Source organism: Macrobrachium rosenbergii, chromosome 34 (assembly GCF_040412425.1).
Source record: "Macrobrachium rosenbergii isolate ZJJX-2024 chromosome 34, ASM4041242v1, whole genome shotgun sequence".
In the NCBI taxonomy this organism is placed as follows: domain Eukaryota; kingdom Metazoa; phylum Arthropoda; class Malacostraca; order Decapoda; family Palaemonidae; genus Macrobrachium; species Macrobrachium rosenbergii.
The window spans coordinates 3254561-3269888 of NC_089774.1; the positions used below are offsets into that span (position 1 = coordinate 3254561).

Below are 15328 nucleotides of genomic sequence, written 5' to 3' on the forward strand. Positions count from 1 at the left end.
GTGTTGGATATGGCAGGGTGCCAGGCTGGGCTGGCGTAGTTTATTATGGAACGAATGTATTGTTTGTATACTGTGATGAGCGTTTCTTTTTGTTGTCCAAATGTTGTGCCTGTTAGTGATCTTAGTGCATTTAGTCTAGGTCTGCATTTCTTGATGATGTTACTGACATGTGGAGCAAATGACATTGAAGTGTTGTATGTGACTCATAGGAATTTTGTTTCGTGTGTGTGTGGAATTGTACTATTGGGTATTGTGATAATGTGGCACATCAATAGAACGTAAATGCCAGTCCTCTGGTAAGTGACTTGCATGCACTAGACCCTAGGGTGCAGGTACTAAGAGCATTTGAGGCCTAACAGTCTTCAGTGTGGACATTAATCCTGAGACACCTCTCACCAGTTTCTTTTGGGTCAAGGGACTTTTAAAAAGATTCTAGATAACCCTGCCAGTTGGGATCAAGAAGATTGTGATGGGTTTTCCCATTACAGTACTTTTTAAAACGTCCTGGGATTCTCTCGTCCAGATTTGGTACATTTTGTGAATGCTTTTTAAAAAGCATTTTATTCCTACATGGCTTGCAGTTCTGCAATATTGTGTTCTGAAGGAGTTAGTAATTACAGGCAGTCCCTGGGATATGGCAGTTTCGGGTTACGGCGTTCTGACTTTACGGCGCTTGGCTCACGGGGCCGTTACTATGATTTTACGGTGCTGTAAGCACTTTTACAGTGCTGTACCCAGCTTTATGGCGCTGTAATTATTATTATGGTGTTCCAGTTTACGGTGATTTTCGGGTTATGGTGCTCCCCTGGGAACAGAACCCCCACCTGAAACTGGGGCCTGCCTACTGAGTGCAGCATGTAAGAGGCCATTCTTAATTCTTCTGGTGCTCTGTCAAGAAGCCAAAAAATTGTCTCTGGGACTTTCTTCCTGATATCTAGTGCACCTAAAGGAAGCAGGTATTTGTGGTGCCCATTAGGTGTATATAGTTGCATTCAGTACAATCTCAACAGTGCAGTAATATGGTAGTATAATGTGGATTACAAAGGCAATTTTATTGTCCTCATTCACGGATTTTTCAGTGGTTAGCAGCAGTTGTTGCTAAGATTTGATTTTAGTGATCACTAGTGATATTTTGATTATAAGTAAAATATAATAAACATTGAGTGTGTCCATCAGGCTTATTGCAACATACTTTTGTCTGTCTACTTACCAACGTGCCGGTACCTCTTTATCTATCACTGACTCAACTTCAAAAAGCCTTTGATCCACTGAAACCACAATCCTGATCATCCGTAACACCATCTGTTGCATTTTATACATGGCAGTAAATTCCTACCTACATTTCCACAGCAGCTGAATGCCATCTTTCTGTTTGCTTCCTTCCATTTCATCATAACTTTGACTTTGTTTCCACTAATTTTAAACCCTTTTTGCTTTTGGAATCTCCCGTTTTTTAAACATCTTTGTCGCATTCTACTGTCAGCACCAGATCATTGATATACAGTAGCTCCCAAGGTCTCCTCTTTCTGCGTTCCCTTGTTGCTTTCACTGTTACGGTAATATACGATGTAGGATTACTTGACCTTGAATTATTCCGACATGATTTCCTCTGTCTGAACGTTAGGTTGTGTTCAGTACCCAAAGGTGTGGATCCTCTCGTAATTGCCGTCCCTGTGAGAATTGGTTTTTTAAGTTCATGGTATGGTTAAACTACCTAATAATAATCATTACTTAAGGTTCCTTACAGCATCCTTTCAGCCATCAGCAGCAACCCCTTTCATTTCTTTTACTGTTCCTCTGTTCATATTCTCTTTCTTCCATCTTACTTTCCACCCTCTCCTAACAGTTGATTCATAGTGCAACTGCTTTGAGGTTTTCCTTCTGTTACACCTCTCAAACCTTTTGCACTGTCAATTTCCATTTCAGCACTGAATGACCTCATAGTTCCAGTGCTTGGCCTTTGGTCTAAATTGTATATTCTGTTCTATTCTACGAGAATGTGAGAGGCAAAGAGACAGACGAACAAACTAAACAAAGAATAAAAATGTCCCTCGCTCTAAGTGCGTCTCATAGGTGGGGTCGCCCTGTTACATGCCCTGATTATATGTGCCGGAGTTACGTAACGCCAGGGGGAGAAGAGAGGTTACACCAAAGTGTAGTGTTACACAGACTCGTTATTACTGAACGTAGAGTGTTACCGTAGATGAAGTTTTGTTACACGAGTTGTAGAGATGTGGGTGGGGCTGTGGGTCGAGTTGTGAGGGCATTGATGGGATTATGAAGTTCCTGTTGTGTTTCTGAGGTTGTGGGTGACTTGTGAGGTTGAGAATTGAGTTTTTAACTTCATGGTATGGTTGAACTACTTAATAATAATCGTTACTTTTGGTTACTTGCAGTGTCCCTTCAGCCCCTAGCTGCAACCCCTTTCATTCCTTTAACTGTACCTCTGTTCATATTCTCTTTCATCCATCTTACTTTTCACCCTCTCCTAACAATTCATAGTGCAGTTGCGAGGTTTTCATTCTGTTACACCTCACAGACCTTTGTACTATCAGTTTCCATTTAATGCTGAATAACCTTATAGGTCCCAGCGCTTGATCTTTTCACCTGAATTCTACATTCTGTTCTACCTAATAATAGTGATAAAAATAAATTTAGGGTCCTCTAAACTGTTAACACTAGTAAATGCTTTTTATAAAGTCTTGTCCTTCCCAGTTACATTACTCTCTGCCTTTTAATTTTCATCCGTTCCCTATGGTTTCCTCACACTTAGCTGTCCAACTTCGCAACTTTGTCTTGCTGCAGTTTTCATTTCTCTTATGATAGCAGATTCTTTTGGATGATTGACGTGAGTGTCTGGAAATGTGAGTTTATAATGTAATTTGTTCCGCTTGTGTTCCTTGTACCATATGTCTTTTTTTGTGCTTGTCTAATCGCTTGTTTCGGTCCTTTGCCAAAGACCTCCTTAAGATTTGCAAATATAAATGTAATTACTTTTATTTATGTAGTCGCTTTTGTGCTACGTGCTTTTATTTGTATTGTGGTGAAGGTTACTGGTACCAAATTCAGTATAGTGCATCACCTTGTATATTATATTATTAGTGGTGAAGGTTACTGGTACCAAATTCAGTATAGTGCATCACCTTTATATTATATTATTCAGAAGATGAACATATGGAACAAGCCCACAGGGCCCATTGACTTGAAATTCAAGCTTCCAAAGGATATGGTGCTCATTAGGAAGCAAGAGAAGGTAAAGGGAAAAAATAAAATAAATTAGTAATTAGATGAAAATGTATTAAAATGCAAGGCTTGTAATACATCTTCACTTGAACTTTTGAAGTTCCAATTGCTCGACATCCTCAGGGAAACTGTTTGACAGTCCAACGGCGTGAGGAATAAAGGACTTATGGAACAGAAGTTCGACGGCGTGGCACATTTACTGCATATTGGTGCTGCTGTTTAGCGAATCTGTTTGCTCTCGGCAGGAAAAGTGGACCAGGGGTTAATTGTGAATATGAAAGATTTCTGTTATCAGTATGTTAACCAAATACTTTGCTCTACTACCCAGAGTGGGGTGGTACCCACTGAGAGTTGAGTGTCGATTCCTTTCCAAAAACATGCCCCCCTTTTTCACATTAGCACAGTTGCCTTAAGTTGCTTTTTCTGCTGAAGGTACAGACTTGCAAGTATTACATCCAAGTAGTGATAGCTGTAATATTTACATTTACTCTATCATAGTTTGGTATAATATTGGCTTCTTCTTATTGCCAGGAATGTACAAACAGAGCATTCACTATCTCCTGGGTATATCAGAATCCCTTTTCAAGTAAGAGAGAGGTCCAGGCTTTGTTTTTAGGTTCTTCCCTCAAAAACATTTTAGCTTTTTTACTTGCATGGGAAATTAGGGGTAGCATTTTGCCTATATATTTATCAAGCGTTCATTCAGTCTTCCCTCTGTCACTAATAAGATTGTGTTAACACTGATCAGACTACTTCTTTTTACTTGTACGTATTGCTTTTGTAATTTGGTAATCCAGCATAAAGCAGTTTTGTATTTTTTCTTTCCCGTGATAGTTGTCTGTGCTACAGAAAAACTGACTACTTTCTTTTATTTGGTGAAGCTTTGGCCCGTTTCACCTGCAAGGTTCCATTGTTAAATGATAATAACGACTTTTTCATGTGCAGTATATATAGAATATATATATATTTTTTATTAAGCAAGTAACAGTATATATGTTTGTGCACAGGATATTTTTATATCGTACAAATTAATTCGGGAAAACCAAGGAAGCTTGTGTACTCCCATACTCCCTTCCAAGATCAGTAATATTCTGAATGAAGATCAACTGCCTTTCGGGCCCCAAACACTGAATCCAGCAAGGAGCTTTTAAGCTGATGGTGCCAATAACCAAGCAAAGCAAGTGTCATAATCTAGCAGAAGTTTGCAAAGCAACTATTCTGTCTATTTTTCATTGTGGAAGCCAAGTACAGTACTTGGATCGGCACCGGAGTACTACAGTAAAATAAGTCTTAAGTCCAATTCATAATGAAGAGGTCAGAAAGTGGTGAACCACCTCTCTCTATTCACTGTGACATGGTAACCATACTAAGTGGAATAAAGATCACAGAAAGTGAATTGCCTGCCAAAAAGCCCTTCGAGCAGACATTTTTATCAGTACAGTAGTCCTTCACCACAGTTCCAGATGAGCTTACAGACTTTTTGAGTCATTAAATTAAGCATAATACAGTATTTCTTCAGATACAAAAACTCCTTTCTTTCATACTTTAAATCTTCAGCGGAAAACCATCACGGAGAAGGTCAGCAGACTATAAATTCAAGAAGGTTGCAAGGGGAAATCAGGCTTCAGAGAGGGAAGTTATAGGAAAAGGTGATAAATATATAAACATGAAGGAATAGGAATAGGAAAAATAAGTAAACGTGAGGGAATAGGAAAAATAAATAAACGTGAGGGAATAGAAAATAAAACTGATACACCTGAATTCAGGAGACATCAGCAGCAGAGAGCAGGAGCGAACTTGCTCCTCGCTTTAACGTTTTATAGGTCAGAAGATTCTACACTAGGCAGACCTGCTCCACGTTTTGGGTGTAGCCAAGCTAAAGCTCCTAGTAAACTTTAGTATGAAACCTGGTACTAGAAAATGACACACTGTAGCAGCTGCCCCCATAGTGGGGTAGTGACGTCAGTGCACTGTAGGCATTACTTAAGGTTCTTTGCGGCATCCCTTTGGCCCCTAGCTGCAACCCCTTTCATTCCTTTTACTGTACCTCCGTTCATATTCTCTTCCACCTTAATTTCCACCCTCTTCTAACAATTATTTCATAGTGCAACTGCTTTGAGGTTTTCCTCCTGTTAAACCTTTCAAACCTTTTTATTGTGAGTTTCCATTTCAGCGCTGCATGAACTCATAGGTCCCAGCACTTGGTATTTGGTCTAAATACTATATATTCTCTATTCAGCAGCAGCAGCCTGCCTAGTGTTCAGCTAGGTCAGGTAAAGAAGAGTGCCGAGGATATTTGTCATTGTGATACATTTAATGCAACAAGCATAATGAATTCACTTTACATCTATGCCACAAGTCAACATTAAGAGTTGGCAAAATAAACTTTACTGGTGATATAATTCTATCCAAGAATTTGAGATGAGAATCAGCAGCCAAAGACTGCACTGGAGAACAGTACTTCAGACAAGGAAGAAGAGGAGAGTTAAAACAATTAGAGATAAAACCTTCAACCCAAAACATTCGAAAACATTTCTTCAAGATACCAACTTTTTGAAAAATAGGAATATTACGTATATGCTTCTCAAAAGTCATTTTCCATCAAACGTTACACCAAAAGTCTTAGAAATCACTAACTTATAAAATCATACCAATTTAATGTAAATCAGGATGCAAAGTCAGTAGTGTTCTGGATCGATTAAGTGTCATAATGTGTTTTAGATGGGTTAAGCTTCAAGCCCCAAAGGCTACTCCACTCACAAATAGATGACAGATCTCTATTCAAAGGTTCAGCAACCACAGAACTAAGGCACGGAGAGGGAACAACAGCCAGAAGAACAGCATCAGTTTGTTCTCCAGACCTTTCCACATGTCACCAGTATAGATGTTAAATAGTGAAGGCCCAAGAACACTACCTTGAGGAACACCCGAATTGCCATTAATAAAGCTACTGTACTGGCCATCAACACAGACCTTTTGGATTCTGTCTTTATTAAAAGTTCATTTAAAATATTAATAAAAGATCCACCAATTACCAGTAATCTTAGCTTGAAAATAAGTGCTTCATGATTCACACGGTCAAAGGCGGCACTCAAATTTAAACCGACTATGCGTGGCCCTGTACCCTCATCGAGAGTACTCTGCAAGATGATAGATATTGACAAGAGTGCATTACAAGTACCAAGGCCTTTATGAAATCCAAACTGTAATGCTGATAGGTTATTAACTTAACGAACTCACAAAGATGCTTAGAGAGCTGCTTCTCAAAAACTTTAGATAAAACAAGGATAAATAAAATCGGTCTATATTCGGACGAGCATGAGGGCAGGCTTATTCCTTTAGGCAATGAAGCAATATTTGCCTTCCTCAAGATGGAAAGAAAACTTTCAAGTAACTGAACTTCTGGAAATATTAGTAATTTTAGGAGCAGTGAGATTAGGAGTCTTTTTAAAAAAGTCCTAAAGGCAAAGTTTTGACTTCTCTGGACCTGAAGGCCATTGAACATAACGTAGGCTCTGGAAAACACGAAAAGCATGACTGAGGCAAAACCAAGGACCCACCACACTCTTTGCTCATAAAAACTTGAGCCAAAAGTTCTACCTTCTGTTAATGGCAATAAACAGTAGTTCCTTCGGCTCCTACAAGGGGAGGCATGCTGGAATCAACTCCCAAAGAGTGGCGAGTTGAGAGTAGACCACCACTTATAGTCATCACTACTGGATTGTTAATCCGTTAGTACTAGCAGCAAGCTTGTTTTTCATGGTAAGCAAGCTCACATGCAGCATGGGATCATGGCTTATCTTTAAGACAAAACTTGAGGATTTTAGAAGGAATTCTCCTCTCAGTAACAGTAAGGGGATTATTTAAATGCTCAGTAATATTCTTACTTCTATAAATATCGTTCCACGTTAGTGATATTTCTAGAAACATTAAATGGTTGAGAGTGCAACAGTGCTAGGCTTTATAGACTAATTTTCACAAATCGCCACATCAAAGCATGATTACCCACCACAAGAACTTATAATTTCTGCAGAATCACCAGACCAATACTAATAATAGCAGCATGTTAGATTCACTTGACTAGGACGTGGCAAACAAGTACTACCAACAGTAGCAATGGAACCAGTTACAGTCAACAAGAGAACATTCTCTTGGCTTCTTCATTTCGTATAGCAATTGTTGAGTATGATTAAATACTGCAGTCCATTTGGGGGGCAGGAAATTTAAGGGATATTGGAGAACAAGCTGTTGACTTTGATCAATACTTGTATGGGTGACCTTCAGTTACTGCTTGACGGTAACATATTCACTACACTCCTTGTTTCTCGGTCCGATAAGTTGCGTAAAATTACAAATACTCCTTTGGTCATCGGTCTAAAGATCAGTTAGTTTCAAGTGAGAACTATGCACAGTTGTCATAGTTTGCCCTATGAAATTGAATCATTTTCTTTGCTTCTGTTTTGTATTTTAAGGGACACTAAAGTGTTTAGTTTCTATTACTATTATTATTGTTAAAGCATTTTCATATGAAACAATACCAAGAATTCAGTTAGGCCTAGCTAAGCAACCCTCCACAGAACACAGTGTACAGTAATACTGTATACAGATAGGTAGGGTAAACCAACCTTGGGCAAGTTTATAATACTACTATCTATAATACAGTAAACCATTATTCTGTGTATCGAATTGTTAACTAATAGATTGCCAAGAGTAATACTTGATGGGCACTATTGCGACTAAATGAATGTAACCACTGGCGTTCCCCAAGGTCCTTGGTTAATTGTTTTTCGTATTCGTCCATTTATTTCGGCCTGGAAAACAAAATGTTTATGCAGGTACTATGCTCTTTTCATCTGTCGCGTTCTGCTAAGTGTAGACCAATGGTTTCTGAATCTCTTAACGGAGATTTAGGCAAAATTAATGCGTGGTGCTAATTGTGGGTGATGAAATTAAGCCCTGACGAAGCTCAGAGTGTAATGTTAGGAGGTCATTTCACTGACAGTGTTTCTGTAACTACACGCAACACAAGAATGTCTGGTGTTATTCATGATTGCAAATCTGTTTTAAAGTGCCGAGACAGTCTTTGTAAGATTTATGGAGACCTGTCTATCCTGAGATAATGTTTTATTTTCTTTGGCCCCCCCTCTCCCCCCCACCCACCCCTTTTTTTTTAATATTATGCTACCCTGTTTGGTCTTTAGCAGCAGACTCACGTCTTGAATTGTTGGACAGCAGAAGTTCAAATTTGGTCCAGATTTTTTTTGTTAAGCAGACTGACACGAGTCCCTCTTCATAGTTTTTTGGTTATTTGTCTTTTGTATTTTATTTTGTTATTTATCTTTCTTATTTTTTTTCTTCTTTCATAGTTTATTCTGTACTTCTCGTTTTCTTTTTCTGTACTGTCTGCTTCCATTACTGAGGCCCATGGGATTAGAGCAGCCTGCTTCTCCAGCTGCAGTTACAGCTTGGCTTGTTAAAATAATAATAATAATAATAATAATTGTCTTTCCATACTTAAATTGCTAGTTCGTATCTCTGTCACATACAATTGCTCTTACTTAGTGTAAGACCCTTTCATTCTGATATTTTTGGTACTCCCTCACCCCTGCACTTTCCAAGACATCCAAATTAGATCCTATTTTCACTGGCTTTTCCTCCACCTCTCTCTCTCTCTCTCTCTCTCTCTCTCTCTCTCTCTCTCTCTCTCTCTCTCTCTCTCTCTCTCTCTCTCTCTCTCTCAGCATGACCAAACCACCTCAAAACACTATGATTTATCAATCCCTCCTTAGTCACATCTTAAATCTCTGTTCACAGTCATTTCTACACTATGCCTTTGTTTCACATTCAACAGTCAAACTTCTCCTGTGTAAAGAAGGCCTTTGCCTTTCCAGACAGACATTTCTCCCTTCTTAATTTCAGCAGAGCACCTACCGCCTTCCTTGTGCCGGCCATTTTTAGTTTTCTGTAAAAGAAAACTATTGTGCCGGCTTTGTTTGTCCATCCGCACTTTTTCTGTCCGCCCTCAGGTCTTCAAAACTACTGAGGCTAGAGGGCTGCAAACTGGTATGTTGATCATCCACCCTCCAATTATCAAACATAACAAACTGCAGCCCTCTAGCCTCCTTAGTAGTTTTTATTTTATTTAAGGTTAAATTTAGTCATAATCATGCTTCTGGCAACGATATAGAACAGCCCACCACCAGGCCGTGATTAAAAATTTCATGGGCCGCGGCTCATATAACATTATACCGAGACCACCGAAAAATAGATCTATTTTCGGTGGCCTTGGTTATACGCTGTAGCGGCTGTACGGTAAACTCGATTGCGCCAAAGAAACTTTGGCCCATTTTTTACTTATTTCATTTGTTCTCTTCCATAGTTAGCAGGAAGCAAAAATCTAATGGTTCTTAATTAGGAAATACCAAGAAATATAATATTAAATGAAAGGATTCACCATAGTTTCCAAATTCTTAAACCTGCAAAATTTGTTTGTGAATTTTTAGTTTTTCAAATAGTTTTAACTCCTCTTCAGTCTACCACATACATGTGCAATGTCTTCCTGTCCTTCCTCTCGAGACTTGGACATTGTTTGCTATTTTCACCAAACTGTCCCCTTCCATTCGTCTTGCAGGTCCAGACCATCTCAGAATGCTTCTGGTCAGTATGGCTTCAAAGAGGCACGATCCTAGTGAAAGTGACTCTGCACATTTTCACCACACTGCCGCATTATTATTAATTCATGTTGGGAAAATGTGAATTTCAAATAAGTTTCCCTTCTCATTTTAGTTTAAAACATCCTCTCTCTCTCTCTCTCTCTCTCTCTCTCTCTCTCTCTCTCTCTCTCTCTCTCTCTCTCTCTCTCTCTCTCTCTCATGAAAAGAGATTATAATGAATTGGGAGAAAAACATTTTACACAAGTGGATATAATCCATATTCCGTTGGCATTACTAATGGATTAATTTAGATGGATTTTGTTATCGAATCAAAGGAGATACGTCCCTGATGACCGGAGATGTGATGCCAGATCATAGGCACAAATCAATCAGTCAACCTCCTAAAATAGTATTATCATTCAGATCGACATCAAGTTTGTAAAATTTTTTTTCAGATTAAGAAAATATTCATCATTGGTATTTATATTTGTCAGTCGTTTTATTCAAGTTTATTTTCGTCAGTATCTTCTTTAAGGCTTTTTTTAAATGTTTGTTAGAGTCGTACGTTGTAAGTAATGATAATGATAATGAGAATAATAATAATAATGTATTTGCGCACACGGCAATTGAAGCAGCCAGCCGCATCTGGCAACTGCGAGGTCCATGCAGGCAGGTAGGTTGAAGAAGTCGGTCCCAAGAACGAGACAGGTGAGTTCTACAGTAACCTTTCCAGCGGACGGCCGCGTATCGTCCGCCGTCCTCTCGAAGATCGCGGGCCTTCCCGTCTAAAATCGACCGTCTCTGGTGATTTGCAGTGATTCGACGGTGAAATAGTGAGCAAGCATACGGCAGGAGTGAATGGTGAAGAGTAGGGTGCGTCGAGTGGTCCGATTTTGGTGAAAATTGGTCATTTTTTTGTTCTCTCTCTCTCTCTCTCTCCCTCTCTCCCTCTCTCTCTCTCTCTCTGTCTTTAAAAGTGTTGATGTTTTCGGTGGGGGTGCTGGAGGGGGAGGAGGAGGGTATTTGGTGTTGGTGCCCACCACCACTGTCAAGCTGGAAGTGGGCAGGCCAGCAGGAGCGGAGGGGCCGGTGTTGAACGGAGTGTGGGCATTCGACACGAAGTTCTGTTTACTTCCAAGAATGTGTAGCGACGCTGCGATGCCCTGCGTCCCGTAGGCTAATGGGGCCTACAGCTGTGGGGTATTGTGGGCACAGATACAGTTAAATGCAGTTAAATAAAGCTACATCTATAAAATAACAGTCAGTGAGTTCGTCCTTGAAAGGGGCAAGCTAACGCTGATCTAATACCCATTTTAAAAGTGCGTCCGTTGTCTGATTGGTGACCATCTCTTGACGTCGCAAGTTCTTATGCCATCAGGTCGTTGGGCCAACACCCCCACAACCCCCCAAATACCCACGGACGTACCCTGGGCCATTGTGACGTCACTGGAGTCATTAATGTTTTATTGGACATCTGACCTAAACAGTTATCAAACCGTCTGGGTTTGAAGTCATAGGTTTTGAAGTGAAGAAAAAACCTCATAAAACCATAGGGTTTTAGGTGAAGTTAAAACCGCCAGTGGGTTTAAAATACCTATTGGTTTTGAAGTGAGGAAAAAAACCTCATAAAACCATAGGTTTTTAAGTGATTAAAACCGCCAGTGCGTTCAAATACCTATTGGGTTTTGAAGTGAGGAGAAAACTCATAAAACCTCAGGTTTTTCAGGCGAAGTTAAAACCGCTAGTGGGTTTAAAATACCTATTGGGTTTTGAAGTGAGGAAAATACATCATAAAACCATAGGTTTTTAAGTGATTAAAACCGCCAGTGGATTTAAAATACGCCAGGAGTTTTGACAAGTGCAACACCAACCCATTTCGCTTTGATCTTACCTTCCCAGTGCCCTGGGTGTTATCACAAGAAGATGCCTATTCTTCCTCTCGTGACCCCATCAGTACCCTGGGTATACGGCGATGTTTTCCTAGTTCACTGAAGGATTAAACCCACCCCGTAGGAGGCCCAAGGATCTGACTGAAACAACCATGCCCACCAGCACGTCTGCAGGACAGGATAGATTTCAGCATTACAGGAGGCCCGGGTCGAAAAGATCGAGAATCAACTACAACTACAAGGTGAGGAAGCGATGCCCTCTGCTTTTGAAAGCACTGGAGGTCTCTTTTTAGCCAGAGCGCTTTGTGTTGGTAGGTTCTGTGATGACTTGGTCCGTCGACGGATGGGGTCTTGTCCGTCAGTTTTTCATCCTCGCACCGTTGGATTGTGGAACAGTCTCCCTTCAGAGGATGTCGTGCGATTGGGACTTCAGAAGTTCAAGCGAGGGTGCAGTGCAATGCTACCCTAATATTCTCCTTGCATTTTAATACATTTTTATCTATTTGTTGATTTATTTTTTTCTTTTTTAATGAGCGAGATCTCTTCTTTCTGTATTTCCTTTTACTTCCTCTTACTTCTTCCTAATGAATACCATATTCTCTAGAAGCTTGAATTTCAAGTCAGTGGCCCTTGTGGGCTTGTTCCATATGATTAGGGTTCATCTTCTGAATAATAATAATATATAATAATAATAATAATAATAATATTGTAAGTTCTTTTTAGTAAAAACTGCATTACAGGATGTATTTTACAAGCCAGTAAGCGCTGGTTTCAGTTAAGATTCTTTAAAAGGCATAGGTCACCATAGCTTATTTCAGAAGCTAGAGGCGTATTGGAAATTCTTTGAGAAGTTATTGGTAGGCCATTCTCTTAAAACTAGTTGAACATAAGTTGTTTCAGTTTAATTCTTAATATGTAAATTTAATGTATTAGAATCGTAAGCCTTTTAAAGGCTATATTGGAAGGCCTTCCATGGTAGCGAAGCAACATGACTTAGGCCTCTTGACCTTCAAAATTAAGCTCTGACCTATGTATTTCGATGCCTTATGCCTTGAAGAGGCAATTTTGGAAGACCTTAAAAGGCGGTTTTGGAAGGTTTTTAAGACAATTTGGAAGCCTTTAAAAGGAAATTTTGGAAGCCTTTTAAAGGCAGTTTTGGAAGCCTTTTAAAGGCAGTTTTGGAAGCAATTAAAAGGCAGTTTTGTAAGCAATTAAAGGTATTTTTGGAAGCATTTTAAGACAGTTTTGGAAACTTTTTAAAGGAAGTTTTGGAAGCCCTTTAAAGACAGGGTTGGAAGCTTTTCAAAGGCAGTTTTAGATGTTTAAAGGCAATTTGGAAGCCTTTTGAAGGCAAAATTGGAAGCCTTTTTAAGGCAGTTTTGGAAGAATTTTAAAGGCAGCTATGAGAGCCTGTTGAAGGAGACTTTGGAAGCATTTCAAGACTATTTTGGAAGACGTTTAAAAGCAGTTTTGGAAGCCTTTTAAAGGCAAATTTGGAAGCCTTTTAAAGGCAGTTTGAAGCTTTAAAAAGCAGTTTGGAATCCTTTTAAAGGCAGTTTTGGAAGACTTTTAAAGACAAATTTGGAAGCCTTTTAAATGGAGTTTGGAAGAATTTCAAAGGCAGTTTTGGAAGCCTTTTAAAAGCATTTTGGAATCCTTTTAAAGGCAGTTTTGGAAGACTATTAAAGACAAAATTGGAAGCCTTTTAAAGGGAGTTTGGAAGAATTTCAAAGGCAGTTTTGGAAGCCTTTTAAATGAAGTTTGGAATAATTTTGAAGACAGTTTTGGAAGCCTTTTAAAGGCGGTTTTGGAAGCCTTTTAAAGTTAGTTTTGTAAGCCTTTTTAAAGTTAGTTTTGAAGCATTTTGAATGCAGTTTTGGAAGCCTTTGAAGGCTGTTTGGAAGCATTTTAAAGTTGGTTTTGGAAGCCTTGTAATGGCTGTTGGGAACCTTTTAAGGGCAGTTTTGGAAGAATTTTAAAGGCAGTTTTGGAAGCCTTTTAATGGTAGTTTTTGAAGCCTTTTAAAGGCAGTTTTGGAAGCATTTTAAAGTTAGTTTTGGAAGCCTTTCAAGGGCAGTTTAGAAGCCTTTTAAGGGCAGTTTTGGAAGAATTTTTAAGGCAGTTTTGGAAGCCTTTTAATGGTAGTCTTGGAAGCCATTTAAAGGCAGTTTTGGAAGAATTTTCAAGCTAGTTTTGGAAGCCTTTTAAGGGCAGTTTTGGAAGCTTTTTAAGGACAGTTTTTGAAACATTTTAAAGTTAGTTTTGGGAGCGTTTTAAAGGTAGTTTTGGAAGTCTTTTAAAGGCAGCTTTGTAAACCTTTTAAGACAATTTTAGAAGTCTTTTAAGGGCAGTGTTGGAATCCTTTTAAAGGCAGGTTGGAAGCATTTTAAAGTTAGTTTTGGAAACCTTTTCAAGGCAGTTTTGGAAGCCTTTTAAGGACAGTTTTGGAATAATTTTAAAGGCAAACTTGGAAGTCTTTTATAGGCAATTTTGGAAGCCTTTCAAAGTTAGTTTTGGAAGCCTTTTAGTGGCAAATTTGGAAGCCATTTAAATTTAGTTTTCGAAGCCTTTTAAATTTAGTTTTCAAAGCCTTTTAATGGCAATTTCAGAAGACGTTCAACGGCAATTTTGGAAGCCTTTTTAAGGCAGTGTAGACGTTTAAAGGCAAAGCCTTTTAAAGGCACTTTTAGAGCCTTTTAAAGACAAGAAGGCACCGAAGTACATAGTGCAGAACTTACTTTTGAAAGCCAGGTGGCTATGGTCAGTCTATGTTAACGATCCATGGAACATTTGGGCTGAAAACATCGCGCAGACCCACACCGCCAATTCACCAAGGTGAGCCATTTTTTTAGGCTCGCTTGAAAGCCAGTTGGTGTACATCATGAAGTTAGGGTATCTCGAAGGGCCATCTTTTAAAGGCCCATAGGCCTAAGTCGCCAGGTCAGATTTAAAGCGCCGTACTTATGGGGAGGAAGGTAGGTCTATAAGTCGCGTCAACTAGATCAGAGTCTATTCTGTTCAGTAGATTGGCCAGTGTGAATTACTGGACATGAAAAATGCTCTGTATTTGCTCTTTTTTTTTTGCTCTGCTCCTCTTTTTGGCTTTTTTTGCTCTGTATTTTCTCCGTATTATTATTTTTTCTTTGCTCATTTGTTTTGCTCTGCATTTGCTCCTTTTTTTGCTCTGTATTTTCTAATTTTTAATTTTCTATTTGCTCCTTATTTTATTTTTTTTTTCTCTTCGCTCTGTATTTGCTATTTTTTTTTTTTTGCTTGATCTGTCTTTGTTATTGGTCCTTTTTTGCTCTTATTTGCTCATTTCTGCTTTTTTTTTCTTTATTTGCTCCTTTTATTGCTATGTATTTGTTCAGTCTTTCTTTTATCTGTATTTGCTCCTTTACCTCATTTTTTGTTCCTTTATTTTTGCTCATTTCCTCCTTTTTTTTTTTTTTTACTTATTCGCTCTGTATTTGGCCATTTTTGCTCTGTATTTACTCTTATTTGCTAACTTTTGTACTCCTTTTTTTGTTTATTTGCTCTGTA

General features: G+C 38.9%; 1 protein-coding gene across 9 annotated transcripts in view; it reads left to right on the forward strand.

Moving 5' to 3' along the window:
* The first annotated feature begins 10597 nt into the window (after nt 1–10597).
* The window catches only part of Prosap (prosap), a 422776-nt gene continuing 418045 nt past the window's right edge, over nt 10598–15328 (forward strand). For 8 of the 9 annotated variants that reach the window (XM_067133627.1, XM_067133628.1, XM_067133634.1 and 5 more), the window contains exon 1: nt 10607–12027. In XM_067133627.1, coding sequence (XP_066989728.1) covers nt 11938–12027 — 90 coding nt within the window. In that variant the 5' untranslated portion in view covers nt 10607–11937. Of the gene's footprint in view, nt 12028–15328 lie in introns of all 9 variants that reach the window. The other variant, XM_067133635.1, reaches the window with a different exon arrangement.